This window comes from Vicugna pacos, chromosome 33, assembly GCF_048564905.1.
Source record: "Vicugna pacos chromosome 33, VicPac4, whole genome shotgun sequence".
In the NCBI taxonomy this organism is placed as follows: Eukaryota; Metazoa; Chordata; class Mammalia; order Artiodactyla; family Camelidae; genus Vicugna; species Vicugna pacos.
The window spans coordinates 4,227,427-4,255,188 of NC_133019.1; the positions used below are offsets into that span (position 1 = coordinate 4,227,427).

The 27,762-nt window shown below is 50.9% G+C and overlaps 1 protein-coding gene and 1 long non-coding RNA gene across 3 annotated transcripts in view; one reads left to right on the plus strand and one right to left on the minus strand.

Moving 5' to 3' along the window:
• Nucleotides 1-15,775, minus strand: part of FLI1 (Fli-1 proto-oncogene, ETS transcription factor) — a 110,085-nt gene extending 94,310 nt beyond the window's left edge. Inside the window, exon 1 of one of the 2 annotated variants that reach the window (XM_006211658.4) lies at nucleotides 15,336-15,775. In XM_006211658.4, coding sequence (XP_006211720.4) covers nucleotides 15,336-15,479 — 144 coding nt within the window. In that variant the 5' untranslated portion in view covers nucleotides 15,480-15,775. Of the gene's footprint in view, nucleotides 1-14,091; nucleotides 14,434-15,335 lie in introns of those variants that run through there. The other variant, XM_031670355.2, reaches the window with a different exon arrangement.
• LOC116276712 (uncharacterized) lies at nucleotides 15,332-18,007 on the plus strand. The gene is made up of 3 exons (XR_004186180.2): nucleotides 15,332-15,469; nucleotides 15,641-15,791; nucleotides 16,330-18,007. It is a non-coding gene; the product is annotated as an uncharacterized lncRNA (long non-coding RNA).
• The last annotated feature ends 9,755 nt before the right edge of the window (nucleotides 18,008-27,762 follow it).

Consider the following 27,762-nt stretch of genomic DNA (forward strand, 5'->3'; position numbering starts at 1 on the left):
GGTAATTAACTCATACTCTTCTTCAAGGAACTCAAGGCAGCTCATCAGTCCACATTTTCATCCAATCCGTGGGAGAAGAGAATTATACTATGATGCATCTTAATCCTTTTGGGTGGATGGAAAAGCTGAGGTTAAGAAAGGGAGAGTGACTTGTGCAATGTCACCCAGGCAGCCAAAGGCAAAGCCAAGAGCAGAACTCAGATCACCCTACACCCTGGGCGCACGTCAGAGGGACGGGTGGAAATGCAGAACATGGGACCTCCATCTACTCCGGGTCCCGGAGGAACCTGCTTCATCCGTCTCTTCAGCATTTAGTCCGGAGGTGTGCCCAGGTCGGTTCATCATCAAAGCTTCTATATGAGTAGGAAGGAGGTGGAGGAGACCGCTTGCTGTAGTGCAGACCACGGACTCCCTCCGATCAGAAGGGAACTGAAATTAGTGTTAGGACCTGGCAAGCGCCCCTCCACCGGGCCATCTCCTGTGACACCGACCACTCCACCGACAGCTGGTCGATGCTTCCTGGCTGCATTAAGGGGACGCCTGTGTTGCATGTAACACTCCCCTGACCCTTCCAGAGGCACTGAGCTCGGGGCCACCCCTCGCTGTCTTCCAGTGCTGGGCACGCTAAGCTGCCCACCTTCAGTCACATTCCTTATTTTTCCACGAGAGTTTGCCTTCACCGAGGCATCTGTCTCCCTCTTTTCTCTTGTAAATGGGGTTGTTTTGTCCACACACAGTAAAAATTTTCTCCTGTTTCCAATTATTTTTAACAATTAAGCATGCAAATGTCTGAGCCACACTTATTAAACTTCTGTGGACTTTTAGGAGGAAAAAAAAGAAAAAGACGAACCAACAAGAATCTGAATCATCAAAGAGCTCTTACAAAACCAGCATTTTGAGCCTTTAATTGGAAGTGAATCAGAAACAGGCGTGTGAAATTTCCCATGAAATACACACAGGGTTTAAAGTTTTTTTAAAGGGTGCTCTGGGCCGAACAAAATCTGGGTTATACCAAGTCCAAACCGATGGGAAGAAATGATTATGTCCGAGGAGCTCCAAACCCAGCCCCACTGCCTGATCATGGCTTGTTTACAAGGTCTTCCAGGGGCAAACTCTGAGAAGGCAGGGCGGAAGGACCATGGTCTCCCTTGAGCACATTACAGACCCAGAAAGTAGACGGAGAACCACAGAGCTCCAGAAGGAAGAGCTTAGAGGTCCCAGTGTCCAGAACGACAAGTCCACATGACTGGATGCCTTCCCTGAGGCACCCTGGGAAAAGCTCACACATGCCAATTTCCTGAAACACATTTCCAGAAAAGTCATCTGCCCTTCCTCCCTCCCCTTTCTAGAAAAGTGCAAACAGTGCAGTGGCCCTCAAGTCCCTGACCTCTAGGGAAGTTCAGTGTTACACCAAAGACCCTATCTGAGCAAGGTCACTCATACCTTTTGGCCCAATGTGCTCCTATTGTGGGGAAAACCAAGGTCAGGACAATTGACCCTGTGTTTCTGCGGGTCCCTCATCCCTGACGTCAACAAACATCAGGTCTCTTAGTAGCATTTTTCAACCGTGATTGGTTGAATCTGTAGATAGGGAAGTCGCGGATATGGAAGGGACCTGAGCATCTGTGGATTTTTGGTCCAGGAACCAGTCCCCTGGGGACACTGGAGGACGACTGTGCTTACATGGTTTCCTACAAACAGCATTTCTGGAGCTGAGGGAGATAATGTGTGGATCTTTGTCCTAGGGTTCCTGACTGGTCACGGACTTGGTACAGGGCCGGCGACAGAGCACAGAGCCAGGAAGGGAAAGCCCTCACGCCCTCACGTACCGATGAGTTCGTGCTCACCCCCTCCCCCAGCGTCACCAGAGCAGGTTACGTGAGGCTTAGCATCGCAGTCATGCTGGTACCCACGCTCGCCTACTCCCCTCTTGCCGTACAGTTTCTGAGTCTCTTTCCTCTTGGAGAACACCTCTTCATCTCCATCTGGGGGTGACTACGTTAAGGACTGGGTTGGGAAAAATCAGTATAAATTATCCACGATAATTCCTCTTGTTTTGGAAATATGCCTCTTGCCAGGAGAGCTACATTTCAGTTTCAATGGTTTTCCATTTCAAATCGGTGATCTTTGTAAAGAGAAAAGTGACTTCAGAAGCATTTGGGTGGCCGCATGTTTGCTTAGCTGCCTGGGTGGTTCCTATGGAAAGTGCCAGGTTCAGTTCCGCAGGAGTGTTATCCAATGGTCAGGAAACAGGACCCAAGGGCAGAGACAGCTGGAGTGCCTGTGGATATGATGAGTCTCGATATCTTTGCTCCTGGAAACAAACGCCCTTATCGTGGAGCGTGTTGTCATGAATGGTGACCTGAGTTCTGCTGCCAAGGCCTCTGGCCCGGTCGTCATCTTTAGACACATCCCACCTCGGGGCCTCAGAACCTCTTCTGTGCAATGGCCTCTTGTGTCTAACAGTCTTGGGGGACTGCAAGCTGGCAACCTGTGCTATTTGCCTTGGGAAACAGGACAGAGATGCAAGTGGCTCCCGTAGTAGGGCCCGCTTCTCACCCAGGAAGATGCCAAAGGCCTTTCACAAAGAACGTGTAGAGCAGGTGGTGAGGCCAAGTGGTGAGGGGCGACTCGGCAAACTCCAGGCAAAGGAGAAGAGCAACAATCTATATCCCAGTTTCTGGAATTGCTTCTTCAGTTAACATCGATAACCATTTGGATAGCATTAGAAGCTTCCTTTTGTATATGCATCTTTCTAGAATTAGAGCTTCAGATGAGCTAGACTGACTGAAATCTCTAAATAAGAGAGCTCTTTGCTGATGGGTTACATTGAACTGGGGTTGCAAAAGGGTAAACCCCATACACAGAGGTATCCCGTGTAACTCTTGAAGGGGTGTGTGTGGGTATGGGATGGGAGGGGGAGGCGCTCACGCAGTGCTAGCGAGGAGAATGGGTTAATGTTCCTTCTTTGAAGGAAATCAAACTACGGCTTCGATGAGTCTGAGTGGCCCACTGACCTCTTACAGTTGCGCTGGGGTCCAGCCTAATGCTATACAAAGTCAGGGACAAACGTGGAGCCAGGCACCTGGCTCTCCGCACCGAGAATGACATTTTAAAATAATAGGTTCTTCAGCGCTAAATTAGGTTTGGTTCCAAGGATCCTTGGAGCTATGGTTGTCTTTGTTCTGCCAAAGGAAAAAGGAAACACATCAGGAAGCCGGGCCCGTCCACAGGAAGTCTCACTTGAGCTGATAAAAGGAACTGATGTGAGGGGCCTGTGGATGCAGTTATAAGTCAATCAGCCTTGAAATAACAAGAAATGCTATTCAGGAGAAACTGGAGCCTGAAGTTAGCCTTTCTTGATGATTTCCTTTTAATTTTGTAAAGCACTGCCTCCTTTGTGTTTTATGTCACCCCCTCCAAAATTGGGATTTTTGTCTTAATAAAGTGTGTGTAGTTTGTGTGTGCGTCTGAGTGAAAGGAGAATGAAAAAGACAGTGAGAAAAGGAGAGGAGGCAGGGCAGAATGGTGCAGGAGGAAGCACTGCCAGGCCAGGTCACAGACAACGCTACTCTGCATTGAGCTGCAAAAGCCTGTTTTAAAAAAATCGCCTCGATGGCTCCTGAAAGTAAAACAGAACGTGCTGGTTTCAGCCCCGCTCGCCCTCCCGCTGCCTAGCACACCTGTCGGCACAGTCAGACCGGACCCTCACCTGGGGAATCGCGGGTCTAGGCCTTCTGAAGTACAAAGTGTGGGGAACAGAGCAGGGCCACGAACCCGCCCAGGGCGGACTGCGGCTGGGGCTCCCTCAGACAAGCAGCAACACAACCTGCCGGGTCCTCAGTGCACGGGTTAGGTTTGGAGCCTCAGCTCGATGGACATGTGTCAGACTGGTGACGTATCACAGTGGCTAAGCTTGATGAACTTCAGAGGCAAAGAGGGTTAGGTTCAAATCATTGCTTTCCCACTTGCTTTCTTGACGGCCTTGCGTAAGCTCTTCCCCTCTCCGAAATGAAACGGGTACCTGCAGCGTAGGGCTGTTACAAGGATCAAAAGTCAGTGTGTCCATAGAGGTTAAAAAATACTGGCACATGGTCAGAGCTAGATCACAGCTGCTCCTTTTTCTTCTTCTGCCTTTGACTGCCACCCTGTTGGCCCCTCACGTGGAAGGTGCCTGAGTCTCTTACTCTTAGATGAGGGGCAGGAAAAGAGAGGCCTTAGCGAGGACCACTGGGGCTCATGCAAAATGGTGGGTGATACAGTTTCAGACTGAATTGGGGCCTTTCGGGGCTGACTGTGTTTGCCCATAGCATAGCACACTTCCTGTTTTAAGAAGAAGAAGAAGAAAAAAAAAGCCTCCCAGAAAACTCATTAAGAGGCTCCAAATTCTTCCTGGACATCAAATATATCCTCAAATTTTTTCTTTTTAAGAGTTAAGTGTAAATGAATCAAAACCAGACGAATTCAATTTCCCTTCAATTAAACAGAATTTTTTAAAAGTCCAAGGGGAAAGCACTTGGGGCCAGATGTGTTTTGGGTTTTAAATGAGACCAAATTTTGGAAAAGAGTATAAGACCCCAAAGCAGAGTCAGCGCCTATTCTTAGCTTACATTAATGCGGAGGGATTAGCGCAGCCCCCGTGTCACTCGGTAATAAAAACAGCAGCTCACAGAAATTCGCAAAACACCTCCTCCTAAGACCCTCAGCCTCCAACCGGCCTCCAGGATCATTCCATGCCTCAGTCTCAGGATCACAGAGAAGAGCCACATGGGCCCGGGTAGAACTTCTGTGAGACACTCAGTCATCCACGCCCCCAAATAAGACATGCTTGTAAAGCCTGCCTGGGATCAGAGTCTTGTAAACATGGGAGTTGAAAGGAACTTTTGAAATCACACCTTCATTTTATACACAAGGGAACCTTTAACGTGAGAATATTTACACGAACACTGACGGAGTAAAATGACTTGTCTAAGAGCCCACAGCTCATTTACAGTGGAGCTGGAGCTGGAATCCCACTCCCCAGATCCTAGGCTGGCCCATTTTTCTCCTTGTTTGCTGCAAAATGGGATCCGAAAGTCTCCGAGATCAGCTCGCCAGGGCTAGAATGATGCTGTCCAGTTTAGTTTTTACAAATTCATTTCCAATGGTCCCTCTTCATTTTTTGCATCAGTTTTTTAAAATTATAAACGTAATATATACTGGTGATGACAAAAAATCAAATGCTACGTGTTTATGGTGTAAAAAGTAAAAAAGTCTGCTTTTCCCTGCCCAGAAGCAGCCACTGTTAAAAAAAAAAAAAAGAATGGAAAACACACACACATATATGATTATTCATGCATAGACAATTTCTGGAAGAATATATATATATATGTATATAAATATGTATAGTGTTTTCCTTTTTTTCACAGAAATGGACCACAATTTTGCACTTTGCTTTTTTCATGTAATCATATACCTTGGAGAACTTTCTAAATCAGTGTAGATACACAATTGACTTTGTTCCATTCAATAGCTGCTTGGTACTTTCTTATATGAGTCTTATAAAATGTATTTGTCTAGTTCCCTATTGATGGATGTTTAGATTCTTTCCAATTTTTGCCATTATAAACAGTGCTACAATAAACATCTTGTACATACGTCTTTGGTATCCAAGTGAACATGCCTGTATGACAAATTTTTAGAATTGAAATGATCAAATTTGTATGAAAACTTAACATCTCAGTAAATGTTTCTAAATTGCCTTCCAGAATAAGTGTGCCAAGTTAGAGCCACACCAGCAGGGTTAGAGAGTGACATTTCCCCTTATTCTTTCTAACATAAAGCATCATTACTCTTTGTTATCCTTCTATGTGACAAATTTTGGAATTTCACTTGAATATCTTTATATACATGCTTGAGATTCTTTTTATATGCTCATTGGCCATTTGTATTTCTTTTTCTAGCACTGCCTATTCGTAGCATTTTTGCCTATTTTTCTAAGTGGTCTGTCTTTTGCTTATTAATTCATAAGTAATCTTTATATCTTAGGACACTTACCCTTTTTTAATGTATGGAAATTTTTTTTCTCAGTGTCTTATTTATCGTTTCATTCTATTTATGATATTTTCCTCTCTGTTAATGTATAAATGGAACTAAAGCTAAGAAAGGGAGAAGAAGAAGAAGAAAAGAAGGAGTTTCCTTGGCCGTAGTCCTGGTTTTCCAAAAATGTCCACACAATGGGCAAATATCGCCAGGGTAAAGGGGCAATGGAAGTTATAAGCTGGGTGTTACCCTTGGGAATGTGTGTCTATATCTCCTTCTAATTCAAAGCCACAGATAAAGATTTCACTAGTGGATACTCCTTCTTTTGGAATCTCCAATAGTCAGAACTAAAAATCAGTTAAGCAGAGAAACCCCTACTGTCTAGAAGCCCGGGAGAAACAGTACAGGCATCTTGATTCTTTGCGCGGAGTTCAGCGGAACACTGTGCCTGGCAGTGGTCTTCAGCGTTTAGTTGAATGAGTAAATGAATGAGTATGAATTAAGTGATAAATACCTAAAGACAAAAGGATTCTTCAAGCATTAGAACTTCAATCCAAATATATGCATTTATACAGACTGTAACAGCATTGACTTTAAGACAACTCATAAGCTCAGTTATTTTACAATACTAACCTATTTTTTGACATTTCTGCTACATGAACAACATTGAAAAGTTGTTCACTCTCAGATGCCGTCCCACATAAAATCAATGAACGCCCATATATTCAGACCTAACACCTCTGCTGCCGGAATGTTAGATTCCAGTCGACATGTGAAACCCACACACGTCTAGAAGTGTAGAGTTAAAGCTCCCATGGCACCTGCAGTGCTGGCCTCCTGCGTGTGTGTCCGGGGATGGGGGTGACATAAGGGCCCTCATTCCCCAGGACATGCGACGCTGTCTGAGAAAATGGGTCCTGCTGTGGGGAATGCATTTTACATTTCAAGTCCACATTCTCTTGGAGGTGGCTTGAAAAATTACAGACTCTGGGATTTTTATCATGATCTAAACATCATGTTGTTCCCCAAAGATGGGACCTATCTTAAATATTTCAGTATTCTGGTTCATTTTAGTAGGTATAAGCAATTCTGAATTTGCAAAAAAGTGATCTAAAGGACCTGAGAGTGCATCTGAATGTGTAATCTCTGATCCTACGTGAGGTGATGGGCCCAACCGACCTGTGGACATCTGTCCGTCCTGTCTAAATGTCCATAGAAATTAGATTTGAGTTTCAGGGAAACAACCTCTCCTTTTGTCTCTTCTCCGTGACTATCTGCTGACTCATTCTCAAAAGGAACTAAAGTTGCAGCTCAGGATAAATAGCCCAGATGAAAAGACAGCTTGTGGTGAAGGCTCTAGAACACTGCAAGAAGACACAGTGACAGGAGGAAAAGGATAGTCACATTTTTATGAGACCTGGTGAAGCGGAGTTTCTCCTCCCTCCGCTGACTGCATGTATAATAAACAAGCATCTTGAAAGACAGCCGACAGCACGGTCTGATGGCCTGACTCTATCTAATCCTTCCTGCTGCTCACTTTTGCGGCCTCTGCTAAGTGATGGAGGCCCCTCCCAGCTCCGTTTCTTAAGGAGCAGGACGAGAATAGGAGGGATGCGGTTCCTAAGAGATTTGTACAGTTATGTAGATCACCCCTCTGTTAAAAATCTTACGATTCCTCCTTTCTACATATTTTGTAAGACCCAAATTCTTTGTTACTGTATATAAGGTCATCCATAATCTAATTCCATCCAGTATTCCCACTCTCACCTTCTCCTTCAAATGTACCCCACCCAGAGTATTCTGAGCCCCCAGAAAGCCCCTGAGCCACATCTTCCTGCCAAGTCCTCTCAGTCCTTTGAAACCAAAGTCCAGATCCACCTGTGCCGAGAGGCAGTATGGCTGGTACGTAGGAAAAACAGGCATTCTGGAAAGAGAAACACTCGGCTTGAAAGCCCGATTTGTCACCTATTAGCAGTCTTCTTAGACAAGTTACCTAAACTCCCTGACCTTTAATTTCTCTCCTATAAAACAGAGATGTGATATCACCTCCCACAAGGCTGTTGTGAGGATTTAATGCAAGGATGTGTAAGAAAGTGCTTTGTAAACAGAAGGGACCCTACACATAACTACTGTTATTCCATCTTTCTCCATCTATCCAGTTGAAATGACTTTTCCCATTCTGCTGTGCGCGTGTGTGTGCGCGCATGCACACTCGCATGCGTGCGTGCACACGGCTTCTCCCGCCTGGTCTCCAGGGCAGCAGCCCTCTGGCCACCAGCATGGTGTCCTCGTAGCACTTAGTCACCTAGTCCAGTTCCTGCATAACAGCCACACCGCAGGCCTCCTGACCTGCGTTAATACGGCTGGTATCACCTCATCATGCCAATGAGACTAAAGTTACAGTTAAATTCCCATAAGGCCAGCTAGCTTTGCACATAAAAGGGCTATCCCACAGCCTGTCCAACTCTGTCAAATGTCCATGCTATTGGCCCTAAAAGTGACAGCGCTGGGACAGACAGACCTCATCCACTGCCTCTGGGGGAAACATCTCAGAATACGTGGGCTCCTGATGCTGGGAGAACTGGAGTGACATCAGTAAGATGATGAACTGACGCACGAATGGATGAGCGCTCTAGGTAACACAGCACTGAAGCAACAGAAAATGAAACAGGGTGTAGTCTTCTGCGGAGGGCAAGACAGCTGCACAGCTCTGAGATTTCTAAACAAGCTGTTGTGGCTGGTGAAGATTTTGTGAGATTGTGTGTGTGTGTGTACACAGTGGCCAATGTGCCTTCTCAATCTGTCCCAAAACAACAAGCAAAAGATAGACTTAGAAAGACTGTTTTAAGTACAGGCCCAGAAAAGAAAGTCACATTGTTCAAAGCAATACAAAACAAAAACATTATCCTATACCTACATAATGCAACTGCTTGTCTAAAATAAATGAAAACAGTAGATTTTTTTTTTCATTCTAACTCTAAAGAGTTGGTCCCTAATCTGGAAGTCTCTCTATAATGCTTCAGGTAGAATGAATCTTTTCCCACAGAAGACAAGGACCTTGCTGGTGGCCTGAGTGTGGACTTACAGTTGGAGGATATTTTCTGAACTCTGAGGTAGGATAAAGGCCTCAGGCCATTAGAAATCCTGCCTCGTGGTTCAATGTCATAAAAATTTTCCCAACTTTTTTTTTTTTGCTGGGGCAATTCAGTGCTAGCATTTGTCTAATGTTACATTTCTAGAAAACAAGTTTGGTTTAAATCAACCACTTTTGGAAACCAGTGCCAAGTTAACTGGTTGACCCCAAACAGAAAGAGACATAGAAATCCTCAATCTTATATAATGTGGTTGCTATTCAAGACCTACTTACTACACAGATTGGAAGGTGGGTCTGTAAGATATGCTGTAATGCATCTAATGCATGAATATATTTTATTTAAATCGTCAAGTATTCCATTATTAAAAGAATTGAAACAGGAATTCAGCTCACCTGCCCCTGCTCTGTAGAGGGGCCTACTGGCTATTTGAGTAAAATATTATATTTTTTGTAGTCTCCCGGTAATGGAGAGCTTGTTTGTCTACAGAAAGAGAAGGGTTTATTTTGGAAAAGAGTTATGAAAAAAATCCTATCCAAAAGTTTGGAATTTTTTCCTGAAGTACAGAAATAATTCAAGATGGGAGCAATACATTTTTTCACTAGCAGAACTGTCTTTAGTCCAAAGTGTCAGATTCTTCATGCTTTTTCTTTTAAATGCTACTTTCTCTGTCTCTGTCTCTGTCTCACACACACACACACACACACACACACTGTCTCCAGGACCCCATAATTCATAATAATGTAAAGAAAGCAAATGAAATGTTCCTGGTATAGTGGAAAGAACACTAGTCCGGGGGCTGGGAGCCCTGCATTCTCACCCTGACCCTGTCACCAGTTAGCTATGTGATCTTGGGTAATTCATCAAACTGCTCTGAGCCTCAGTTTCCTGACCCATAAAATAAGAATATGGAGCTGAATAATCTCTAAAGCTCTAAGGTTGCAAACCTCTAAGCTTGCATTTGAACAGCAGCAGAAGTGGATGGAAGCTTTTTTGGTAGAAATTATTCACAAACCAAACAAGATTCACCATTTGGTAGCTCCCCGAGGGAGGCAATTCTGCGTGGTCTTGGGGACAGATCAATGGACACAGTCTCTCCTGCCCAGAGTTCCCGTCAGTCTAGGTGACAGGAAGGTGAAAAGGTGCCAGTGGGCAGGCAGTCCACTCTTCAAAGGGAAGCAACAACCCCTTTGAGGACAGAAGGAAGATCTTTGCCCCCAGGTAGCCCTCCCTCTGCTGCTGTCCCCAGGGAGCCCAGCCCCAGAGCTCCCCGGTGGCCGAGTGCTGCCCTGGTGGTGATTACATGTGGCCCGAGCCATTCTGGCTCAGACTCTCTGCTGGTTTTGAAAGCCCAGCTGTCACCGCCACCCTCCTTTCCCATTTTGCTCTCCCATCACGCACTGGCTGCATGGGGCTGAGCTTTCCTGAGGTAAAGGATGAAAGCGGGCTGTGTCCTGCTGCACTGCGACTTTGTTGGAAGCATCTTCCCTGACCATCCTGACTGATATAGCTACATCACTTTCTACCCTCTAACCTGTTCTTTAGAATATGTATCGTCCTGGACATCCAATTATTGATTTATGTGTCTGTCATCTCCACTAGAGTGTAAATCCAGCAGGGTTTTGATCCCTGTTTTATCCTCAACCCATCAAGAAGAGCCTTGGAATGTAATGGACACATCATTAATATTTATGGAATTAATGAAATATATATTATAATAAATCCAGACCTATGATGCAGTTTTCTGACCAATCGATCTCCAAAAGCCCAATTCCCTTAGAAGAAATACAACTAATGTACATTCAACTAAGGTATCAGACTTTATTCAGTCCTTACTGTGATTTATGGCAAGGAGGTACTTTGGCCCCATTTTATAGATGAGAAAACTGAGACTCAGGGAGCTCAGTGTCTGGCTACAGGGCACACAGAAACTGAGCAGCAGAGCTGAGGATGAGCCCAGGTTTCCTGACTCCAAGTCCCCTGTTCATTTCCATATTTCCTTCACCACATCTGCATCTTCTCGGATTGCTTCCCCACCTTTAACAGTACCACGTACATTAAATCAAACTTCCATTGATGAAATGAGTAGATTCAATTGAAGACTGCCTAGAACTAAGATGCAGTTTTTGAAACCAGGTCATTCTTAAATCAGCAACCAGCATCACGTGCTTTTCAACACTGATACTATCGCCGTGGAGAGCAGGGTGGGGCAGGGTGTTGTTTAATATTGTAGGTTAACTTATCTGTGGCAAAAGAAGAGTGGAACAGCTCCTGCAAATTCTGGTCCTCCCAATGTGATGCTCAGAGCCTTCCCAGGAGACATTCTTGGAAAGGAGTGGACAGCGTGATACAGAAGGACTTATTATAGCAAGGACGATGAGGCTGAGATTTTGTACTCACATGAAATTGTGCAAACTATGCACAAAATAAAAGCCTTCTGCAAAGAAACACAGACTTCTCTGGCAACCTGGACCAAATAGTTCCTCAGTGCTGAGACCCCGATGCATTTTGAAATACAAACATGCTTTGTATACAAGGAAGAAATATGCAGGTGCATGAAAATCACATCCCAGAATTAGTCAAAGATGATTTGTCAAGGCCATTCAAACTGGGAACACACATTCTGGGTTTGCGCCTACAAATTCAACATGGTATATAGTGTCTTCAGACCCCCTCTCAGTATATAACTGGATTTTGTGGGCATGCAGGTATATGTTCTTGCAAGAGCATATGAGCATGATATTTAGGAACTGAAAGGATTGGAAAGATATGACTGTAGAGGTAATTTGGCCCTGCTGTTTCATTTTTACAGAATGTGCATGGAGACCAGAAGTCCAGTGGCCTCTCCTCATCCACTGTTCTCTCCAAACACAGTGTTTGAACCATTGTGGGAGTGGGGTCTGGGAGCCCCAAGATCTGAAGGTCACACATGAACAGGAAACTGGCTTTCACACAATCTAAACACCGAACTATACACTAGAGACGCAGTCCTTCACGGCGCTGGGGACTGAAGGTGACAGCCTGAACAGCCTTGCTCTCATGGTGGGTCTCCTAGCCAGGTAACCCGGATCAGAGTCCAAAGTGCTCTGGGGGAGGGTCTGGATGGACTCACAGTCTCCCATCACCCACACAAGAAGGAAGACCATCACTCCCATCCCAGCACGGAGCGCCAGGGTCCTAGTCTAAGCCTGTTCTCATTGCCTGCCATGCCAATCCCTGTGTATGTATCTAGAGAGGTTAGCACATCCTGGGTACACAGACCACAGCTTCCTCCCTACCCTCGGGGCCTGTGCTAAGAGGTCTGAGCATTGGGGAGATATTGCTTCACTTCTCCTTAGGGTGTCCACATCGGGACCCTGGAGCCATCTTACCACCCTTCCGGGTCAGAGGGTGCCTTCTGGGTAAGTGGTAAGCCTCCGGACAAGGGGGAGCTTTCTAGAGGGGAGCATCTTATTACAAAACCAGGGCTATGAGACACTTGCATGCACATACCAACCTGAAGAGAAACAGGTATAAAATGATCAGTGACCCCCGCCCTATAGGAGTCCCCTTTCATGCACACACTTTAAACTTGAGGAACCCAGGCTCTCAGCGGCTCCCTTGACAATCAGTTGTCTCCTCTCCAGATTTTCAAGTTCCTGCTGTTGGTGCCTTTTACTTAAGTCAGCATATTTCAAACTTTAAGAAGAAAAAAAAACCTTAGAAAATAAAAACCACCACCCCACCCAAATGATAAAAATCTCTTGAATTCTCCAAGCCTCACATCTTAGCCTCCTCTTACTCAGCCCTGAGCTAGGACTTGATTCCTCCAAGTTCTGGCGATGGCACGCTCTGCCAGTCCCCACCTCGGCAGCCTAATAGGTTTTCCAGATCAGCTCCGGCTCTGTGTCCTGGGACAGCCTCCAGCCAACCCCAGGTCCCATTCATTCTTCTCCGTCCTCTAAGGCCAGTCACATTAGGGGGTGTCCCTCATCTCTGCCTTTGGCCCCACTTCCCCCTTCCAGAGGGAGCAGGCAGTCAACCGTCTTGCAGTCTGACATAAAACCCAGACCCTCACCCGGCCCTCCGGGCTGCACTTTGCAGCCTGGACCCAGTCGCACGGTGTCGGGTGAGGGTAGGGGCCGCGGGGTAGGATTTGGTTGGGCAGTGGCCGGGACCGCGGGCTCAGAGCCTCTCGGTTTGGAAGCGGCTCTGAAGGCACGCAGGACCCTCTTTGCGAGGACGGTGGGAGCCCTGTCCCGGAGCCGGCGCAGCCCGGGCTCGGAGTGCGGGAGCCCGGCGCGGGGAGCGGCGCGCACCGGCCGGCACCCCGGCGGAGAAGCGGCGAGGCCGGCCCGTTAGCCCCAGGGCCCCGGCTACTCCCGAGCGCCGAGAACCCGGCAACAGAAGTACCAAGAGGAAGGGAAACCGGCCCGCGCTGACATGTAAACAGGGCTTCCATCTGGAGGAGCCCGCTCACACAGACCCCCAGACACACTCACTTGTACCCCGATCCGCCTGCAACCAGTCCGCTCACCCGCCCCTGGGCCCACCCGGCAGGGACCCGGGCTGCTGGCAGCTGTCCTCCCGCCCCCGCCGCCTTCGGCTTCGGGGAAGAGGAAGCCAGCGGCCGGGCCGGGGTGTCCCGCTCGCCGGGTGGGAGTGGTAGCCCGGGAGGTCTCCGGCCCCTGGCTGCGATCTGCGCCCCGGTCCCCGGGTTTCACGCCGCCGCCCCCGCCGCAGCCCGGCCGGCAGCGCGGTGGGAGGGGGCCGGGCTCCGCTTTGGGACAAGGGGTGCGGGGGAGATCGCCCTCGGCGGGGAGCCCCCGCCTGCCAGACTCGCCACCCGAACGCGGGAGGAGACGGCGCGAAGCCGGGGCGCGGAAGGAAGGGAGAGTGGCCACGTCTTCCGGGACCCCGGCGCCCCGCGCCCAGCCTGCCCGCCGCCTCGCCGCCCCGGAGGGCCCCGCCGCGCCGCGCCCACTGCTCCGTCGCTTACCTTAATAGTCCCGTCCATTTGGCCAAGTCTGCAGCCGAGCCCCCCAATATTCCACACATTGACCCGGTTACAGCCTGACCTCGCAGCCCCTTCGGATTAGCCCGGCGCGGCCTCTCTGGCGCCCTGGGCCCTCCCTGCGTGCCCCCCGCGAGCGCCCTGCCCTCGCTCCCCTGTGCACGTTTGTTGTTGTAGCGGAGCGAAAAAGAGACAGTTAACCGGATGAAACTTTTTTTTCAGCTAATTTTGGGAAGTGACTTCACTTTGCGAATGGGGAGGAAGTCCTATCTCTCTCTCTCTCTCTCTCTCTCTCTCTCTCTCTCTCCCTCTCTCTCTCTCTCTCTCTGTCTCTCTCTGTCTCCCGCTCTCCTCTCTCTTCTCTTCTCTCCCCTCTGCTCTCCCTCGTCTTCCCTCCCCCCACCCCACACTCTCTTCCTCCCCTCTGCTGGTCCTGCTTTTCGCATCACACACACTATATAAATATACGCGGAGATGCCCAGATACATTCATGCGCTGCGCACACAGGATACTTGCTCCCGGGAGATAAGAGCGAGCTGGGAACAATGCCGGGGTCCACGCCCGGCGCCCGCGCCCTGATTCCCGCAGTCTGCACGCCCCCCTCCCCACAAAGTCCGACACCAAACGCCTTCGGCCTCCTTCCTTTCGCCGGGGCCGTTGGCCGAAGGTGGCCCTCCTGACTCATTCACTTTCCGTTTCTTCCCACAGATACATTCATTAATGCTTTTCCCAGCCGGAGTCAAACTTTTTTTGGGGGGGGGGTGGGATGGGAGAGTTTACTCGGGCTGGGGATAACGTGGAGCCTACAGCCCAGGAAGATCCGGATGCAGACAGAAGCAAACTAACCGCTAAAAAGTGCATCCAATGGGAACTTTTCCACTCGAGCCCTGGGCTGCAGAGTCGGGCAGACTCCCGGAGCGGCTCACCCGGCGACGCGGACTCAGGGCGGTTTCGGACCGACCCCTGCCGTCGGGGGCGTGGACTCCGCTCCCAGCGCGCTGTTAGCGGACGGACGGACGCTATCCGGGGGGCGCGCCTCAGCACCCGGCACCTGGGCTACCGGAGAGGTCCCGGCGCCCGCCGAGGGCCGGTTCCCGCGGCATCCCAGGTCGCCTATCCGAGCCTTCTGGGGTCAGACCCCTCGCGCTGACCCCGACCCGATGGCCCAAGCCCCAGCGCCCGGGCCAGAGACGCCAATGCAATGCCACCTTGGGCCCCAAGAAACTTACACTACGGCGAGACGATCCCTCCCGGCTGGCCGGCAGGTCTCCAGAACACTGCATGCAACAACCCTGAACAGACTCAGACCGCTCCCGGGTGAGACCTCCGGGACGGTGCTCCGGACCGTCATCCTCACCCCGCGGTGAGACCATCCTCCCCTCGGCCCGCCTTGTCGGCCCCCGCCCCTCGGAGACCTCCCTGTCCCTCTGCAGTGCCGCCTGCTCCAGTTGGGGCAGCCTTGGGAGTCCCGGGGCTGCGAGGGGACCCCGGGGCGCTCTAGGCGTGACTCCCTTCTCCCCGACATCCGAAACAGGTTACCTTGTCCACGCTCTCCAGACCACGCTTTGGACTTTCTCACTTTTATTTAAGAGTCCACCAGGGGAAGGAGGGAGAAAAATCCAGAGGAGATCCGAGTCAATTGGAAAGAAAAAAATTTCAAAAGGGTGTCCACAGCGGCAAAAAAGGTGACATTAATTCTTTATTTCTTCAGGAGCAGTTGAGCCCGAGAGCTCGCTGGCCTCCCTCCCTCCCTCCCCCCACCCCCTCTCGAAATTAGTCTCATCAATTCAGCTCCAATTTTGGGTTCGAACACAGACACGGGTCTGAACGTGACCAGACCTGGAGTGGCGGGTGCAGCCTGCCAGCAATTGAGACTTGGTGTGTGCACGGGGGAGTGGGGTAGGGGGATGGGGTGGGGGTGGGATGCGGGCAGGGCAGGCCCCCCCCTCCTGTCTGCTTCTCAATCCAGGGGTCTGCTCGGGGGCTCCCCTGGGACCGCCACATCTGGTTACCGCTAGCGGGGTCAGTCCCCCCCCTTTGCCTGGGGCCACCAGTTCTGGAGTTCAATTAAAAGAAATCAGGCTTAACCCTTTCCTCCCCTTGGCCCCCGGCCCTCTCACTCTTCCCTTCAGCGTTTCCACATGCTTTCCAGAGAGGAAAGAGGTTAAAGGGAAAGGAAGAATGAATTACATCCTTTCAAACCCCAAATTGTTTCCTTTTCAGCCCAGACTCTGCCGACCTTCAAACAACAACAAGGCTTTCAGGAGAGAGCGGGGAGACCACTTCCCACCCGGACCTGACCAGAAACCAGGCACCCTCAGCCACATTCCCCCTCTTGCAGGCAGAAAGAACTCCGGTCTACACAGGAGGCCCCCTTCCTGGTGCTGGGCGAACACTGAGGCCGTTCATGGCCACCCCACACCAGCCGGCAGCTCTCCTTCTACACACAGTCCCGCTAGTGCTTGAGAAGGGCGCCTCTGTGGCAGACGGTGGCCAGGCTCCTCTTCCCAACTCCTGTTCGGCCTGACAAATAACAGCCAGTCTTCACTGCTCTGATCAGTAAGTCACCCCAATATCCCTAGCACCCCAACTTCTTTTAGCAGGAGGTGCCTCTTCCCTTGGGAGAACTCAGTGTGGCACTTGATTTAAACAAGGACTGGCCCTCTGGTTTTAGCTGTGGAACTCAATAACACTTTCCGTTTCTGCCTGTAAAACCAAAGCTTCGGTAGTTTCGTAATTTTGAAGATGGTGGGAAGTGGGAAGAGGCTGGCAGTGGCAGAGTTGTCACCCTTGAGTGACTCACTGGCTGCACTGGTGCCCTGGCTTTTGGTATTTACCAGCTCTTCCATGAGGAGCTCCTGTCCATTCACCAGGTCCTCCACCCAGAAAGACGCAGGTCCCCCCACCCCCAACCACACACACACCAGCTCTAGGCAGTCCTCCGAGGGACTCTGAGATCCCCTGCGCCCATGCTGACATGGCGGTGGGCAAGTCTGCCCACTTACGTAACTCTGGATTTGATGCCCCACTCGCTGCTGCTGCCTTTTTAAATCCCGAAGGGGGAAAAAGCCCTAAGCAAACACAACAGTAAACAAGTCTGCCCCGTTTAATGTGGTTACCACCAGACATCTGGAAAGATGGTTTGATCCTGGCAGGTCACATTGTTTTCACGAGCAGCCAAAGAGAATATTTCGAATGTTTGCATTGAGACAAACTGATAGCCTGTGGTGAGGCCTGAGGCTGCTAGGGATGAAAATCGGCTTGGAGCTGGGGACGGGGAACCCTTCCCCTTCTCTGTCCTCACCCCTCTTCTGCCCTCTCTCCTTCCCTCTTTTTCCTCCCCCCTCCTCCTCCCCTCCCTTCTCCTGGCCTAGCTAGGGGCTGGTTACCCCAGCCCACACACTTGCTCACACCCTCTTTCCTGGCTCACCAGAGGCTGTCTTGCCTCTCCCTTTCCCAGACTGGGCAGGACTGGTGCCCAGGAGCTGGTGCCCGCGACCATCCTGCCCACTCTACCAGCGCCTGCTGGCTTTCAAGTCAGGGGAAGCTGACAGCCAAGAGACCAGGACCAGCATTTAAAACAAAAGCTACCAACTGTGGGGGGGGCAACAAAACAGTCCACTACACATTTTTAAGTCTAAGGTCACTTGTAGAAAGCATGTCCACGGGGGGCGAGTATTCGGGAAAACTTTGGACTTGGAGCATTTTCATTGCAACTGTGGTGGGATGACTGGCCTCGCACTATCCGCACTTGACAGTATTTTCAAAGATGCGGAAGTCTTGCTTCCCCGGGGAGGGGTGCGGCGGCGGGGTGAAACGTGTCTTGGCTCGCTCAATGTCAGCCCTTTTGACCCGGTCAAGACTTTCCAGACGCAGCCTCCGGGGCTTCTTCGCTCTTGGGGGGTGGGAGGACGCGACAGCCGGAGCCAGGTCCCTGGGGTGCCTCCGGACCCCGGGACGGCCGGTCACTTGAAACCCCGAAAGATGCCAGGCTTGGCAGAGCGTCTGGGGCGGATCCTTCCTCCTGCGTCCTCCCCCCTCCCGGCCCCTCCTGTCCAGCAGCCGAGGCAGGATTCGAGCTGGCAAGGGGGTGGGGGAGGGGGGCGCGGGGGAGGGATGGGCGAGCGAGCGCCAAAACTCCAGACTGCACAACTGCAGCTTCAAGTGTCTGGCCCCTCGCTCGAGGCCATAATTAATTTGAGATTTATTTTTATTGGAGAACTCGAGTCTCGTCTGACCTTAGCCAAACAAGGCAGCTCGAGCAGCCCCTGGATGCGCTTGAATGCCGGGGAATATTTCTGCAGGAAGGCTCTGCAGGCGCGCCTGCTTTGAATTTGTTTCTCAGACTTCATCTACTCACAGATTGAAGGAAGATTTAGAGCCTCAGCTCACCCTGCCCGCTCCCCACGCTCGTTCTTGCTTTAGCGCCAAGAGGGTTCAAAACGCTACTTGGGAGGCCGCTGCGGCGGAAGGGCCCGGGAGGGGGAGGGTCTCTGCCCCCCCCCCCCAGCCCGTGGCGCTCCCGGCCAGGTCCCCAGACCACTCGGCGTCGAGGAGGAAATCCCAAGGGAGTCCGAGGCTGACCAGAGAGCGCAGGCTGACAAGAGGTGGAGACCAGCCAGGTGCCGGGACCCTCACCCGGTGGCGGCGCCAAATGGGGGCTTTGGGGGGAAGGGAGAATTCAGCGTCTCCAAATCTCCAGCCGCCCTGCCTCCCAGACGTCCCAAACAGCGTTCAAGGTACAGACCTGTGTCCTTGAAACGCTGGTTCAGAACCTGCCAGCCAGATGCTGTCCCCGGGCCACGTCGCTGTGAACATTCTAGGGCGACCAGCCTCCTTTCCTCTAGTGGGGGTTGTCTCCCCCAGAATGCAGCATGGGTTGAACCAGCGGGCTGGCTGGTGGGGGAGCGAGAACAAGGAATCTGGAAGACTCACAAAGAGGGAAAGTGGAGGATCCTGCCAATCTCGAGTGGGACGGCCAGGGACCTTCAGGGATGTGCTCCTGGTGCTAGGACTGGCAAGTGCATTGCCCAGTGCTGACATCTGGCACGGACGTGGTCAGGATTACTCCACTGGGTCTCCTGCCCCTCCCCATATCTGCAAGTGGAATCTCCTGGTCGAACGTTTCCACTGGGAAACCCAGCCCCTTGGGTTTGTATCTAGCTCTGCACTTATCAGCTCTGTGGCCTTGAACGAGTTCCTTAACCTCTCTGTGCCTCGGAGTCCTCATCTGTACATTGGTGTTATAATAGGAACTACCTCAAAGGGCTGTTGTGAAGATGAAGTGAGGATTTAGAACTTGCCTGCAATCAGCACAGCTTTGCCCTTATTATTTGTAACTTGTAAGCTGTGTTGCATTACACTCTTAATGACTCAGTTTCTCATCTGCAAAACTACCTCTTACGGTTGTTATTAATATTAAATGAGTTAGTACAAATACAATGCTCTCTCCCTTTTCACCTTTCCCTTGCTCTTTACAGCCTCGTACCCGCCCTACGCGCTCTCCTGCTCGTTCCTCTTCGAGCACTTAGAACCCAGATCGCTGCCCGGTGGGAGTGAGCACCCTTGGTTCCCCAGGGCTGGGCGCCTGGGCCCGCAGTGTTTGTCAACAAGCTCCGAGTCGAGTGCCAGAGGCGGAACGGCAGAGGCTTGGCAGCCGCGGACTGCTTGTGCCCCTCTGGCAAATGGTAGGCGTAGGGAGCCGGCGGAACAGACCCAGATTGTCCCTGCCACGCGGACGTTTCGCCGTCATCAATGCACCCCTTTGTGCAACAATACAAACTTTGTGGCTGCTGAAAAAATCCATTTTTTCCCCTTCAAAAGAGCTCCTGCGGTGAGAGGCTCCCCTGGCGGCTACAGCTCTTAGACTGCTGCCCCTCCTCCTCCCCCACCAGTCCCCTCCCCTTGCCCGGCCCGTTTGCTTTCTCTCTGGCTCTTGGTCAGGGTCAGGCTCCTGGGCTCCCTTTGGCCCCTCTGGGTTTGTCATCTCTGAGGCTGTGGATCCCGGGGGGTGGGGGGGCAGACTCGGGGGATCCTTGTGGATGGGAGAGAGACGGCCACTCCTCACCCCGGGGCCCTTCGCAGCCCTCGGGGAAGAGCTGATAATAAGAAATCAGTCAGGTGTGCCTGCGTTCTGGGAGCAGTGGGGTGAGGGGGTTTACGGCATCCTTAGCCTCTGGGGAAAGCTGGACACCGCGAATCAAAGCGCGCTGTAGGCTGTGTATACTCTGCCACCTCCTGGGAGCCAGCCGTCCACCCAAGCGTTCACTGATTACCCATCCATTGATTCACTCCTTTTTCATACTTTCATCACTGATTGATTAAACACCTCTTCCTTGCCAAGCCTGGAGAACCCCGCTTCCCCAAAGTGACTATAGACTCCTTCAGACCTCCAGCGGGGGGCAGAAGATGCTACCTGGGATCAACAAATTTCCCTCGAGAGAAACAGGAGGAGGGTTGGACACTTAATTGGCGCTCCCCATAGGACCCGAGCTTTCCCACCCCACTGAGTTGCTCGGTGTCCTCGGACGGCCACGCTGCCGGGCTTCGCGGACTCAGGAAGGCTAGTGGGGGGTAGGCGGAAGGGGTGGGGGCCTCCCGGGGGCGGAGTTTCGGGAAGGAGTTGGAAGTATGTTTGCTGAGCGGTGGTGGTCCTTCCTCCTCCGCGCAGCGGAAGGCTCTGGGCTGCTACCCTGAAAGCGGGAGGTCGCGCCTGGGCTGCGAGAGGACCTCGCTGCGGTCCCCACCCTGGGGGGGTACGCACCCTCGGCCCCGCCCCGCTGGGGGAGTTCATTAAACGTGTAACCCAGATGTCCTGGCCTTGGTTTGTTTACATTCTTAGGAACTGCTATGGAAAAGGGGGAAAAAAAACCTGTCCCCTTTGATATGCTGTCAAATATAGGACTCTTCGCTTTCGAGGGGCTAATGGGGCCAAGAAAGGTGGGCCTGAGGACTGGGGCGTGTCGAACTCGTCGGAGAAGCACGTCGCAATCACTCACCCGCACCCAGACGCACACACGCGCACGCTCCGGTGCACGCGGACCCCTGACTCGGGGAACCCGCCGTGCGCCCGCGGCGTGGACGCTCAGCCGGCTGGGACTGGACGCTGGCCTGCAGGGGTCCTGGAGCTGGAGTCTCGGCTTCCCCAGTCAGCCTTCACCAGGCTCGTCCACACGTCCATTCTCCCAAACCGAAGGGGCCAAGAGCCTTGGTCCTCAACCAGGGATTCCCAAGGGTCTGCGCCCCCCTCAGTTTGTCCAGCCAGTGCCCCTGGCTCCAGACCCACCTGCTGAGAGCGCGCCCGCTCCCCCTACCTCTTTCCCCGGGGTAAGGTGGAAGGGACCCTAGGTCGGGGAGGGGGTGGGAGAGGCTGAGGGTCATTACCTGTTTAAAGACGCTGTCTTGTCTTACCTTGACGTAAGACGACGTGTCAGGGACTGTCTGAGACATCCTGGGTTGGCGAGAAAAGGTCAGGAAGGCCCAGGAACCAACCTGGGTGGGAGAAACCTCAGTCACTCGCGAGTGGAGGAAGGATGAGGCTGTGTCGGGTGGTGAGGCGAAAGTGCAAAGGGAGAGGAAGGCGAGTTGAGAGGCGCCCATCCACCTGGACCCTGCCCTTCCTGCACTTCTCTCCCCCAGGGTTCAGCCTAAAGGATAGTGGGGGGAGCCAGCTCACGCCGTTGGATCTCTTTCCTACAATCCTGTAACCTACAGGTAATCGGAGACACGCGTCTCCCCCAGGGCCTGGGTAGTTTCATACCTGGGGACACCAGGGCCATCCTGGCCAGACGTAGCCAGGATAGAGGTAGGTCTCCTCACCCACGCAGCCCAAGGGCCCAAGGAACAGATATTTACGGAGTTGCCTATGCTGGGGCCCTCTGGGCACAGATCCTCTGCCTAAGTTCCTCACCACCACTAGGACTCCACCAGCGTCCAGCTGCCTCCCTCTTCCCTGCTGGCGGATCGCTTTGAAAGGACGCCTGGCTCAAGTTTCAGGAGGTCTACACAGGCCCCTTTTCCAGAGCACCCCCCACCCACTTCTGGAAGAAAACAGGTTTTCCCCCGAAGAGACAAAGACAATGAATGAGGCAGCCTCATTTTTAATGGCAGGGAGGCGAGGTCTGAGGTTTGACTATCTAGGCTGGAAGGCACAGAAACTGCCCTAGGATGCCAGGTGCCTCCTGCGTGCGTCTCTCCCACCTCGCCAAGTCTGGCGGCTGTCTCTCTCCTCTTCCTTTACTTCTTCCCTTAGACCATCTCTAACGTGGCAGGGCGCAGCTTCTACGGCAGCCAATGTGTTTCTGATAAAACACTTTTCTCTCCACTAACAAATTCCAGCTTTTTGGCTCCTGGAGCCACAACAGACACACGAGTTCAGGGACCAGGTATGTTTCTCCGTTTCTCCAGTCTCCTAGATTCTCGATCACTGTTCTCCCCTGGCGCCCTTGCTCCAGAGTCTCCCCCCTCCCCAGTCACCCCCCCCTTTTTTTTTTTGAGACTTGGAGTGAAATTTGCAAGAAGAGTGAGCAGGAGGAAAAATCAAAAGGGCAGGAGAGAAAGCCCAGGAGAGAACGAGAGAAAGAGCCCCAGAAAGCCTTGCTTTTCCCGGCTGCAAACTAGAGCAGGCAGCCAGACTGAGAGAAGCGACCCTGCATCGTCCCAGAGACCCCACAGGAACGTGAACACCCACCTCAGACACCCCTTTCTGCGCCACCAGCAGGAGATGGACTCTGGCAACTCCACGATGTTCAAGCTCTTGGTGCAGATCCTCTGTGCCCAGATTCCCGATCCTTGACAGAGCGGAGTTGAACCTGCTGGCTGCCCAGAGTCAAAGTTTGCCTTTCTTTCCAGCGTATCCAGACATGCAGCCTCAGCCCCTGCACATCCTAGGGCTTTGGGAGGCACTCAAGTCTGTGCCTCCTGCAGCTTCCCTCTCCGCTGCCTCCCTCCAGCTCCGTCAGTCCCAATCCCTCTTCCTCTCTCTTTTCCCGTCTTTTAATTTGATTTCCGTTTTCTTATCAATATTTCAACTGCTGTCTGATGAATTGTTTTAATAGACAGCTACCCATCTGCCCTCCACTGCTTTTCCAGAAACCTCCCCACGTTACTAGGAAATGTCAAGGATCACTAGAAACCACCATAAATGTGAAGGCACATGGCCCTGTCAGGCCAGGAGGAGTCATGGAAACCAGGGCCTTCTTTAAGCTGAATATATAGTTTCAAACAGTTGCAATGCAAATAATTATTTACACTTAAACAATACAAGTGACATCTACTTTGATTTCTCAAGCCCTTAGATTTTTCCTCCTGTAAGATTACTCCTTTATCTTATTTGGTCCTCCCCAGATGTATACCTCCTTCTCACTCACGTTTTCTAGGCAGTGTCTATAAGAGCAAAGTGGATTGCAAGTGTCAGAGAACCAATGATATTAAGGGGTGTTCATTTAAAAATGCACACACATTTTTGGGGGGAGGGAAGGTAATTAGGCTTATTTATTTTTTAATGGAGGTACTGGGGATCGAACCCAGGCCCTCATGCATGCTAAGTGTGTACTCAGCCACTGAGCTATTACCCTCCCCCACCTAAAAATGCACACACATTTAAAAGCATTCTTGCTAAGGAGCTGTTTCTGGGTCTGCCGATTTGTGTCTTCTTGCAATTTGGAGCGTTGCTCATTTCTTAGACTTGGCCTTGAATGGGGCTCAGCTTCTGACCAGAACAGCTGAACTTGGCTGGGGCGGGGTTGGGTGCTGGGGAGAGGGGAGCAGAGCTGACAGGTAAGAGTGGAGAGTGTGATGGTTTGTAAGGACAAAACTGACAGTTCTGTGCACCTCTGAGAATGAGCCTCACTTTCTCAAACTTTTTCCTCCTCTTTCTCGGGCCCCCAGATCTCTGATTGCTCTGGTTCTGGACACCAGGAACATTTGTTTAGTACCTGCTCCCTCTTCTCCACCTCCCCCCTGCCCCCAACTGGCTCTGGAAATTTCTGACCAGAAGGCAATGGCTGGGATTCCATTTCTGGAGAAAGCACACTTATCGCCCAGATCTCCCCACGTGGGGGGTATGAGGACTGGCGGCCGGGTTATTCATTATTTCCTTCTCAACAATATCCCGATTTTTCTCTCCGTCCCTCCCCCAAAGCTCAACATATTGAAACATTTTGCCGCTTAATAAGAGCAGCCCGGAGAGCGGGAAGGTGAAAGGCCAGCCTGGGACCGTGACTGGGGCTGCGGGGCTCGGCGCTGACGGCCAGGCGCCCCCGCCCAGCGCATTCCTGACCAGCGCTTAGGAAAACAAGACAGGCCTCGGGGAGGGGCAGGGGCTGGAGGTCCAGCCTCGGCCCTGCGCTCCTGTTCCTGGGATTCTTACAGAGAATGTCTCCCTCCCCAAGGGAATAAACACACAGCCATGAATAAAACAAGGTGCTCCTACATCAGATAATAAATAGTCCTCCACAGATGTCAGGCATGTAAAGACAAATTTCTTTTAGGAAAGCTAGAGATTTGAAAATGAACTCTTCAGCTGTATTAGGGGAGACGAAAACTAAAGAAATTGTCCAGTTAATACCTCACCATCTAGATTGTTTCCACTCTCCGCCTTCCTTTCTTCTCTTCTTCCCTCCCTGCCACTCTCGCTCCTTCTTTCTTCCTTTTCTTGAAGGTGGTTCCTAAGAGATCACTTGAGAGCCTTTCTCTAGATTCTTTCTTTGCTCTGTTTTCCAAGTTGTTATTGCTTCCTTCTTTGTAGACACATCTGTCTGAGGTTTGCTCCCATCCTTAGATTGCAGGCTCCCTGGAGGCAGGAGCTGGGTTTGTTTGGCTGCCCAGTGTCCACACTGAAACTGAGAAGCAAAGAAGTGGAACAATTATTTAGCAAAAGCCCTCCTTTCTGACCAGTAACTAAAGAAGGGAATACACACACACACACACACAAAAAACGACACCATCACATTGTTATTAAGGAAGAACTGCCAGGACAATTTCGCCCAAGTGAGGGAGACTGATTCATTTTCTGACTTGCAGAGGTACATGAGATCAGTGCTGGTGCATTGGCTTCATTTTTACAGAAATGGTTTAACCAGGGAGCAGGCGATCATCCCTCTTCCCAAGCACCCTGGGGGTGGTCAGCGGATGGAGGTGTTTTGTCTCCAAGTTCCTCAGGGTTGTGTGTGTGTGTGTGTGTGCACGCACGCGCACAAATGGACTGGTATGCTCAACCACGTGTCCTATTTCCTATTCTTCTGATAATCTTAAAAGACAGAATGGGTGTTCACTCCAAGGATCATGCAAATGATAAATGCATGGTGATCTGGGGGAAAAGAGCTGAGCTGAGAATAAAGGAAGAATAATCTGGAGTGCCTTTCAGATAGGGTTTTGGAGCTGCAGACAGATCCCAGAGACCCAGAAGCCAGCCTAGTTTGTGTATGTTTTGGGGATGGGGAGGGTAATGGATGCTCATGGGGGGAATGCCTGCTGCCCTAAGCATGCAGTCTGGGACCAGGGGTAGGGTGGGAGTGGGGCCCAGCCTATCTTATCCTCCAGGAGGATATGACCAACTCCCTTTGCCACCTGGAGCCTTCAATTTACCAGAAGAAAACTGCTGAAATTGGTAATAGTTGCCCTAAGAAGGCACAAAAGAGAGGAGGCTGGGGGAAAGGAGTAGGAAGACTTGTGAAAGCCATCTTATCCCTCAGCTGTTTCCAAAGGGAGAGGGGGCGGGGCTTTTCTTGCTCCAGGTACCCAGTTGCTTCCTTGGGCTGAAGAGCTGCAAATCCAGAGTTTGGGCAGCAAGTGATCAGGAGACCAAAATCCAAGGAAGGCACCCAGTGGGGGAGCAGGGGGAGTGTCTGCGTCCTCGCCCACGCCGGGCCATCCCCGAGTCTATGATTCTAAGCAAGACGCTCAAGACCAGCTTCTTCATTTGGCAAATGAGAGGACTACAGTTCGATCATCATGCGATACCTTCCAATCAGAGCGTGCTGTCAATAATCTATGAGAGTATTTAACCTGGGAAAGGATGCGAGTCAAAAGCAAATTCACAGGGCTAGAGCCTTTGGTTTCCAACAGTCTTGGTTCTGTTCCTGATGGCTGGTGTTAGGAGCTGAGTGGTGCCCTCACTAACGTTCCCCTGGGAAAGCCCTGGCCACCACACAGAATGCGAATGGACCTGGAGACAGGGCCTTGAAAGCAGTGAGTGAGATAAAATGCGTGGGCCCTGATCCAAAAGGACTGGTGTCTTTACAAGCAGAGGAGCCCAGAAGACAGACCACGTGAGGACACAGTGCAGGCCAAGGAGGGAGACCTCAGGAGAAACCAAACCTGTCAACACCTTGATCTTGGACATCTAGTGTCCAGAACTGTGAGAAAATAGGTTGTTGGCGCTGGTATTTTATTAGGGCAGCCCTAGCGGACGACAGCAACTGGGGAAGAGTCTTTTGCCATAATTTCGTTTCTGCAGACAAGTAAAAGGGAATTGACTGTGTTGACTCAATGCTTCTAAAACCTCCTATGAGGATCAGTATCTATTTATTGTGCATCCAGAATGTTTTCGGCCACATGTGGCCTTAAGTAGAAAGCAGTATTCCTGTCTTTGGGGTTCTCTCTGCCCCAGATAAAAGTCCAAAACCTCGCTGAGTTTCAGTGTCCACTGTGGATTTTCTATTGCTTTCACTCGCAATTTTGGGGAAGGAAGGAAGGAAGGAAGGAAGGAAGGAAGGAAGGAAGGAAGGAAGTTGCTTCCTGCTCTTTCAACAAGCAATTTCAGATTTTAAAGCGTAGCTAGCAAGGTATCAGACTCCTTATCTCTCATTATCTGTGTCCTTTTGTGGCCTTTGACAGGCTGCAAACCTAGATTGACCTCCTGGAAATTACAAGGAGAGAGATGGGGCGGGAACTGTGCTCCGGGAGATAAGTCCAGGAAATAGAGGCAGTGAGCAGAACAGAATCCAGGAGAAGAAGTCAGACAGAAGGCTCTTTGGATTCCAAGATGCGTGGGACCTGGTTAGTCCTTTGATTCCATCACATACCAACACGCACGCACATGCGCACAAACACACACACACACACACACACACAGAGGAACATTTATACACATCATCCACGTGTCAAAGAGGATCTGAGGATGGTAGCGTGAGATGCAAAATAGGGAACATTCAGAGCCAGGATGGAGAGTTGCCCGGGGCAAGAAATGGACCATGCAGACAGGTGTAAGAGAAGAGGCCTCCCCCTGCTAACAGATTCACCCCTCCTTCCACCTGTAAATCATAAGTATGTATAGTTTCCCAGGGTGGGGGCTGAAGAGGTGAGGTCCCTGGAGAATGAATGGGACTACGAATTCAGGCAAAGAGGAGCTCTTAAGACCCGAGATATTTATATACTTTAGATCCATTCTTCCAACTCCCTGAGCAAGTTTCTCTCCCCCTTAAGTTATCTCTTCATGGATGTTAATTAACTATTTTTATTTTATTAAGCAATCCTGTGTATATTTTTAGACTTCTAAGGAGTGTGTTACTGGTCTCATCTATGGTTATCTCCGTCCCTGTTCCTGTTTAAAAACTACAGTACAATTTTGTCATAAATCCAGTATGATCCCTGACAGGTACTTTTTTTTCTGATTGAATGAAAGAACTTTTTCCTTCCTTCCTTCCTTCCTTCCTT